The sequence below is a fragment of the Podarcis gaigeae genome, assembly GCF_964106915.1.
Source record: "Podarcis gaigeae genome assembly, chromosome: 17".
Taxonomy (NCBI): domain Eukaryota; kingdom Metazoa; phylum Chordata; class Lepidosauria; order Squamata; family Lacertidae; genus Podarcis; species Podarcis gaigeae.
In genome coordinates this window covers 7676405-7685074 of record NC_139694.1, presented here as the reverse complement: position 1 = coordinate 7685074, position 8670 = coordinate 7676405, and the positions used below count along the sequence as shown (strand labels likewise).

At 45.7% G+C, this 8670-nt stretch overlaps 1 protein-coding gene across 4 annotated transcripts in view; it reads right to left on the bottom strand.

Moving 5' to 3' along the window:
- Window positions 1-2276: 2276 nt before the first annotated feature.
- Window positions 2277-8670, bottom strand: part of CORO2A (coronin 2A) — a 66835-nt gene continuing 60441 nt past the window's right edge. For all 4 annotated transcript variants that reach the window (XM_083719246.1, XM_083719248.1, XM_083719247.1 and 1 more), the window contains exons 11-12: window positions 8345-8604; window positions 2277-5670 (exon numbers count right to left, since the gene is read on the bottom strand). In XM_083719246.1, coding sequence (XP_083575372.1) covers window positions 5539-5670; window positions 8345-8604 — 392 coding nt within the window. In that variant the 3' untranslated portion in view covers window positions 2277-5538. The remainder of the gene's footprint in view (window positions 5671-8344; window positions 8605-8670) is intronic.

The following is an 8670-nucleotide window of genomic DNA, read 5'->3' as shown; positions in this document are numbered from 1 at the left end:
AAACTAAGATTTTCAGGTTGCTGATTTCCATGGTCAATACCAAATTTTGTGATTTTTTTGTGTGTGTTTTCGTAGTAAACTGTAGAATATACCCAGTGCTGGAGACAAGCCTTTGTTATTTAGACACCCTTTATTCTTAAATGCAGTGATTGAACTTGGTCTTTTACACCCACTTTGCAAATAATATTGCCCTAAATCTCAGAACCACAATAATACATTTTTTAAAAAAGATAGGATTGGTTCTTATCTTGGTATTTTTTGTCCACAAAGGTCCATACCCATGTGCAAAATCTTTAAAAGAAGATTTACGCTGTGTGCATGTGCTCACATATTGCTCAGATTGTAATGCATATACCAGCAAGCCACCCCATCTTTTACTTCTTGGCATGTTTTACATGGCCAAAAAAACGTGGTATGGCCTGGCCACTCTTGCATTACAAAATAAAGTGATTTGTATACATGATTAATGATGCAGTACTGTACACACTTACATGGAAATAAATCCCATTAATTTCAGTGGGGCTTATTTCTCTGTATACACGCATATAGGATTGCAGAACATGCAACATGGAAATGAGCTCTTACAGCTCAATCCTATACATTTCTACACAGAAGTTCCACTGAGTTCAGTGCGGCTTACTCTCAGGTAAGTGGGTATAGAATTGCAGCCTAGTTATACAAAATGCGTATAATGAAAGTGAACTTGACCTTTAAACAGACTAGGCTGAAAGCTTTTAATTGGAGCTTTTGATAGCCTTACTTCTCATGTAGTGAGGCATTCTAACATGACCTTGCCTCCAATTTCAGATTCAATTAAATGCAGAAAATGGCTGGGATCCACCTGTATTTTCTCCCAGCCTCTTCAAATGTGTCCCAGAGAGTTCCCCAACCCCCCCCCCACAGCAGGTTGGGGGGGCTGCAAGGGTGTGAGGAGTAGAAATCTCTGTTCTGTTTGTGCTCAGACACAATTGGATGTGGCTCCTTCATGTCATTCTGTTCTGAAGTTAACTGTATCAAAGAGTTGAAAGGGATCCGGTGGCCAAGGGACAAAAATAAATCCGGAAATACATCTCTTTGGAACTAATGTTCATATTGATATGCTGTTGGTAGTGATAGATACAGCAACAATAAATAAAGGAGTGAGACTCTTTTGCCCAGGATATGTATATGCTGAAAATCATATTCCAAATCAAAAAGCTGCATTTTGTAACCTGTATAAACTATGCAAATGTATGCAGTTTTGTGTAGACATTTTTGGTTTTGCAAGTAACGGAGGGGCAAGGAGCTTTCTGTAGCGCACTGAAACTTCACCTACTGACCGTGGGCAATATTTAGCTACACTTCTGGTAGATGAGATTCTGTAGGCACCTGTAGTTTCAAAACATGATCTGTGGGCAGCTGGTCTCTTTTTGCTTTTAATTGAAAGCTGAGGTTCTCAGGAAGCAGAATTCTGTGCCCTGTGTCACATTCTGTGCTCCTCTGGAATTGTAGTAGAGATTCCTTGGTTAGTATATCACAGGAGCTAGTGATATACTAGAGCACATATACTGTATATGTTGGGTACCAGCCAGTTTAAGAAAAGAGGTGCTCGTGAACAGAAAATTACTGCTCCATTTTGAGTTTCTTTTTAAGTTATGTGGATATCTTGGTTTGATAGCTCCTGGGCTGCATCTATGTGTAGAAGAGAAAAACCTGAAACAATGTGTTTTTTAATTGGCTGTTTTGACAGGGTGGGAGGAGACTGAAACCAGCTTCCCTGCTCTTCTTTCTCAAAGAGGTATTTGATGGGATTCCAGCCCAAGTAGGTGGGAAACCTTCTATGTAAAACTATTTGTGCATATGATTCCCCATCTTGCTGTGCCTAAATGGACAGGCAGCTTGTCAGTCATTTAAGAATAAAGTGTGTGTTTCTCATATTGTTGATGTGCCACAGATTACTTGCACTGATACGCATGGTCGGTAGCACTAGTAAAAACTGTAGTAGGCTACTAGCTTTTTGTGGACTTGGTTGCATGGCTGGCATGGAATCTAACTGGAACAGAGTAATCCATTCGGATATTTGCTTTGGTTTAAGGATTGAATCCCATTGAATCCACTTTCTTACTGAAACCAATCAGCTGTTAAGAGCGTTTAACTTTGTGGCTGGATCATTCCTTGAGCAATTGTGACCAGTCAAATATCTTTCAGGTATGCCCTCCCCCCAACTGTATTCTGAATGATTTACTTCCTTTTAAATGAAGATAACAAAAAACTGAAGAATTCTGTCAATCTTTAAATATAGTTAGGCACTGTTTAATAAAGCGTAACCAGTTTGCTATTACTGTATAGATATTTTCTTTTCATTTCTTTCCCTCCAACATACATGAGTAAAGCGTTGCTTGAAAATGTACCATCTCCAAGGTTTACATAGAACAGAGAAGTGATACGTTAAAAAATAACTTTCAAGTGCTGAATTATTCATTTTCTGAAAGGTTACCAGTAAACACAATGTAGTAATTTTTTTTCAAGTAGATTTAGGATTGAGGAATCCCCTTGATAAATGGCTAACATTGCTGTCTGTTGATCAGATAAAATGCATAAAAACAAGCAAAAAATCATTTAAAGGTACACTTTAAAAATGCATTTTGAAACTTAACTTTCCCTTTGCCTTAGCTGACTACTACTTTAAATAATTTATTCTGCATTGTAAACAAGGAAAGAGAGCAATCCCACAAATTGCAGGGGGTGGTAGCCAGCATTAGTCATAATCAGGGTAGACCCACTGGAATTAATTGACTTGTCCGTTGATATGAATGAGTCTACCCTAAGTACGACTAACAATTATTTTTCTCCATCCTGATTGGGACTATCTGCACATGTCTCCTTATCTGGAGGTATTAAGAGCCTGTGCCAACGGATTCTGCATGGATGGTGCCCTAGTCCCATCCCTGTGTGTGTACAATCTGTTAAAAATAAATGCTGGATCCCTGCTCATCAGTTGTTTGGGATAAGGGAACAGGAACCTGGATTCAGTCCCCCTTGTCAACCAGCAAAAAGGCTACACAGCAGTCTCATGCTGTTGGTCTACAACAATAAACTGTTAGCAACAGCTAGATAAAACTGATCACTCGGCTTTTTTTAGGAGCAGTGGGCAGGAGAGAGAAAATCTCTGAGATTAGCCGTAGAGGGTGGATATCACCATTGTGCCCCAATTGTGAACATAAAGGCTAGTCACATTTGGGAGAGACAACATGATCTAGACTGTCCAATGGACAGTCAGCATGACTATGAAAAGTTCCTAATAGATCACGGCCCTCTGGAATGAAGTGTGGAGACACTAGTTTTTAAAAGGATTGGATAAAAGTCCACAAGCAATGGGTATAAAATCCCCTTAATATTCAGAGGTCAGTTTAAAAGTGTAAAAGCTTGTTATCCAAGTAAGGTTGAGTTTCCTACAGCTTTCATGATGCCTCTTGTACTGTTCTGACCACCGGAGTAGCAAAGCCACAATTAATACAGCTTTTCTGGGCTTGTAGCACTTCAGACTGAAGTGGAGGAATTGCCTGAATGCTTTCCCTACGTAAGCAAATGTACATAGAAAAGGCGTTATGGCCAAGAGAAAACTAGGCTAGATTCTTGATATGATAACTTTGTATACACAGGAACTGTCCAACCCTCTTCCCAATAATCTGAATAGTGCAATACAGGCAAAACTGCACTGTTGCTTCTACAGGTAGGATATGAGAGGCGTTGCTCTCAGCAACAAGCACTGGCAGATCTAATGCTAAGGTTAAAACATTTATAAAAAGCAAGATGGGGAGAGGCATGCCTGGGCACAGTTTTATCAAGCCATTGGGGATTGCTGCAATTAAAAGCAGGCCTTTGGAGTGATTTTTGAACTGGTAATTATTGGTCTTTCTGAGAAGTTATGCGGAAAGTGAATGAAGGGGGGAAATCTAGCTGAAGATAGAAGTATGAGCACTGTAGGCCCGGTGTTACAGTGACTGGGCTGGGGTGTGCTGCTCAGTGTTGCCCTTGCTCTCACTCCTAAACAACTCTTTGAGTTTTCCCGAACTAGCCAGGGCAATGGGGGTGTTATGATTTTATTATGAGCAGGGCTGCTTGTGTTTCTTCAAGCCCCAGCTCCTGACATCGCAGGAGCCCAACCATTTTTTTGTTTTTCAGCAACAGGTCTTAACTTTCAGGACTTAGGGAGAAGTGCTTTAAAGTTATCCCGCCAGAAGACTCATCCTCCCCTGCTCCCAAAGACTCATCCCTTCGCTGTCCCAGGGCTTCACAGTCTTTGGAAAGTTCACGTGGTCAGCCCCGAGACCAGGAAGGAGAATTATGCAGATGGCAGTGCTTTGCATAGACTTGTGTGGGAATCAGCAGGCAATGGAAGATCAGGCAAAGCATTGGTCGTAGGTATCGGAGCAGAAGATGAGAAACCGTTTGAAAGACGAGCCTTGCGATTTTGCAAAAGCGTAGTCCTAGAAACAGGCTCTGAACCAGATGAAATGGGGAAGGACGGAATATTCTATAAGATGAGCTGGAAATTGGATGTCTGAACTCCTTTCTGGACATTGCCCTGCAATGTCCCATGTTAATTCTGGCAACAATATTCAGTGGAAAAGTGGGAAGAAGCAACTAGTGGAAGGTTGGGTTTGAGACAACTGGAAGGAAGCCAGTTCAGAGAATTGGTCCTCAGTCTATTGTTGGCTTAAGGCATGAAGTGATTCTGGGGAAATATTATGAGTGAAGTTAAAAGATGAGTGTGTATTGACAGGAGCTGCAGATACGCTCTGGTTACGACCTGGTCTGCCTCACAAGGCTCAACAATGAAACATCCCTTTCAAAAGCTTGGCTTTTGAAATTCGTTCCCCTTTATAACCAAACAAACCTACATTCCTGATTTTGCCTTTACTGATTACAGACTCCCATTTCTTTGCTCCTCACCTTTTGAGTGCAACCATATTTGCAAAGGAAAACCCATAAAACTAAGGGAAGCGGATGACTTAGACATGCCCCCCCCCAAACCATCATCGACCACAAGAGAGACAAAAGTAATTCAGTGTAGAAACAGCCTGCTCTGTTCAGGTCTGGGGAGGAACAGAGAAGAGTCCTGAGCCACTTCGCCTTCGTGTTGCAATGGTTCATTGCTGGACAGCCTGGATGAGTCAAAACCACCACAAGGCCAAGCTCAGATGGGCACCAGGGACTTGGAAGATGCCCTCACTGCTCCTCAATGAAGTACCAGGCACACACAGGCACAAGGGAGCTGATGGAGCCTCTGCCTTCACACTGAGATTTCCCAGAGTGACTCTTGGGCCACTTTCAAACCAGTTCATTCTCTGGTTCGAAGAAGGTGGCTAGTAAACAAAGCACCCGTAAGAATCCCAGCGGCCTCTGGCTTCCAGAAAATGGGCACTTGAGGCAGGCAATGAGTTGCCTATAAGATCTCAAGTCCTCCTAATCCAAAATCTCCCCGCAGTAGTACTTGGAGGCAACCATTGTCCTGGAGTCTGAGCCGCCTTTGAAAGGCTGCCAAGCGATGTCCCGTCAGAACCTGCCGGAATCCATGCGAAGGTTTTTAATCTCCAGCTCCAGCTGTTTGATCTGCACGTCCCGCTGAATTGTCAGCTCGCGGAGCCTCCGGATTTCTTCCTGCTGCCGGTAAAACATCTGCAGCAGCTGGAAAGCAAAGGTTTCACAAGTCACTATGCTATCTATAGCCACCACGATTTTTTTAACCATCCGACGTCTATTTGAAACTGTATAGATCAGCGGTGGCCAAACTCATGACTCTGGTAAGACATTTTAAGAGGCCCTGGCAACCCCAAAGGTGAGGGCAGCTAATTAATTAATTAATTAAAAAATAATTATACCCTGCCCATCTGACTGGGTTGCCCCAGCTTGTGCAGTGCTGAGCAAGCCACAGCCATTGAGAGCAAGACACTGAGTGCTCCAGAAACGGGAAGGAACGCTCTGATATTTCCCAAGTGCTGGTGAAACATCCTTTTCTGTTTCCAGGGTACCCTGACCTGCTCCTAATGATGGTGGGTTGTTTAGCTGTAGCCGTGCCAAAACTGATCCCAAGGGTATGATGTAAGAGGTTTCATCTCTCAAGACTAGGGGGAAAGAACTCAGTATATAAGAGGCTTGAGAATTTTACAAGTTTCCCTAAGTATGCCAAAGTTAATAAGCCTTCATTAGTCATTTTAAGATATGCGAGTTCCTCCAAAGGAGTGGTGCCCAAACCTCCCCCTGCCCCATGAACCACTTGAAAATTGGCGAGGGTCCTGGCGGACCACTAAATGATTTTTCTGCCTCCTGTAGGAATTGTAATGCACTGTGCTAGATGCTGTAGGATCTTTAATCATATTTTATTTCTTGCATTGCATTTTGTTGCATTACAGTTAGAATTCCACACTGACTTTTTTTCTCACTGCTTCCTCCTGCTCACTCTTTTGTGTTGCTAATCCTCTCCACAATATTCAATGGTCTCCCACCCCGTCACTTCTAACATGTCCTGCTCATCTGGATGGACCATCGGTTTCTAAGAATGATGGAGCAGGCGCTGTGCCTGCCGTCCCTTAGCAGACACAACACAGACCGCATGAATGAAGCTCAGCCGCAGTTTGAAAGGCCCTGCTCTGGAGTACTGAAATTATCTCAGTTTTGGGAGGTGGAATGGCTCTGTATGGGTGTGAGATATGTGCAGGCTGCGTGTGCATGAGCCCCACTGGAGGGCTGGCAGACTGCGAATGGGGGTCTTGGGTTGAAAAATATTAGTGCCCTCCCCGTGGGTGGCGCTGTGGGTTAAACCACAGAGCCTAGGACTTGCCAATCAGAAGGTCGGCAGTTCGAATCCCTGCGACGGGGTGAGCTCCCGTTGCTCGGTCCCTGCTCCTGCCAACCTAGCAGTTCGAAAGCATGTCAAAGTGCAAGTAGATAAATAGGTACCATTCTGGTGGGAAGGTAAACGGTGTTTCGTTTCTGTGTGCTGCTCTGGTTCGCCAGAAGCGGCTTAGTCATGCTGGCCACATGACCCGGAAGCTGTACGCCGGCTCCCTCGGCCAATAAAGCGAGATGAGCGCAGCAACCCCAGAGTCGGCCACAACTGGAACTAATGGTCAGGAGTCCCTTTTACTACCCACCCCAGTATGGCTGGACAATAACAGCTTTTCAACATCACGGTGTATCGCCAGCCAAACAGCGCGGTCTGGTGATATGCCGCGATGTTGGAAGAAAAGATGCACTGGCCTCTGCCCACGAGACACCAGGTGAAACCGCCCCAGCTCTCACCTAGAGAGCTGAGGAGGTTTCACCCAGGCTTTCAGGCTGGGACAATGTTTGTGCAGCTCAGCTGGGGAATCAGGAAGGTTCCTCCTCCCCAGGTGAAACAGCCCCGGTGCTCTCGCAGCTTGCCCACAAGTGGGAGAAACATTGGGGCTCCTTTAACTGCTCGCTGCGGGGAGTGGCAACCGTGCTCCCCTCAGCTGAGCAGTTTCACAGAGCCCCCACCCCACCACCGGTTTGCAGGAGCCAGCGCTGGGCTGGGGTCTCCTTTAACTGCTCAACTGAGGCAAGGGCAGCTGCACACTCCTCAGTTGAGCAGTTTAAATATGCAGATGGAGGAACAAGCTGTATTGGCGCCTTGCCCAACTGGGCAAGCCCTCACTCTTTGTACTGCTTTGCACACCCTGAGAAAGGGGACTTTCCTTGCTCTGGACTCCCAGCTAGCCAATTTCCAGCTTAGGTAAAGGTAAAGGGACCCCTGACCATTAGTCCAGTCGTGACCGACTCTGGGGTTGCGGCGCTCATCTCGCTTTACTGGCCGAGGGAGCCAGTGTACAGCTTCCGGGTCATGTGGCCAGCATGACTAAGCCGCTTCTGGCGAACCAGAGCAGCGCACGGAAACGGCGTTTACCTTCCCCTATTTATCTACTTGCACTTTGGCGTGCTTTCGAACTGCTAGGTGAGCAGGAGCAGGGACCGTGCAATGGGACACTCGCGGGCGTTCAAACCGTCGACCTTCTGATAGGCAAGTCCTAGGCTCAGTGGTTTAACCAGAGCAGCGCACGGAAACACCGTTTACCTTCCCGCCAGAGCGGTACCTATTTATCTACTTGCACTTTGACGTGCTTTTGAACTGCTAGGTCGGCAGGAACAGGGACCGAGCAATGGGACACTCAACAGGGGTTCGAACCGCCGACCTTCTGATCGGCAAGTCCTAGGCTCTGTGGTTTAACCAGAGCAGCGCATGGAACCACCATTTAGCTTCCCGCCGGAGCGGTAGCACCCACTTTAAGCTGCTCATCTTGACTTGCCAACAAGGCTTCTTCTCTCTGTCAGACAATCATACCTCATTTTCTGTTTTGGGCGGAGGACACTCAAAAACATCAAAGCCGTTTGACAGCCCGATTTTCCTGTCTTCTGGCCGCCTCTCCTCAGCCTTCCAGTACCCCCATCTCTCTTGCACCCTGCTTGGCTTTTCAATGATGTCTGCCACCCTGGTCCGCAGCTGGGCAGGCTCTGTGGCTTCCAGCACTGCCTCCTTCGCAGAAAGTGGTGGCAAAGAGTTCAAGATGACGGAGCCTGGTCTCAGAGACATCAAGACGGGGCCTGCGGGCAACAGGAAGATTAGGAAGATCAGAGGATTCCAGAACAGACTCTGAAGACGATGCCTTA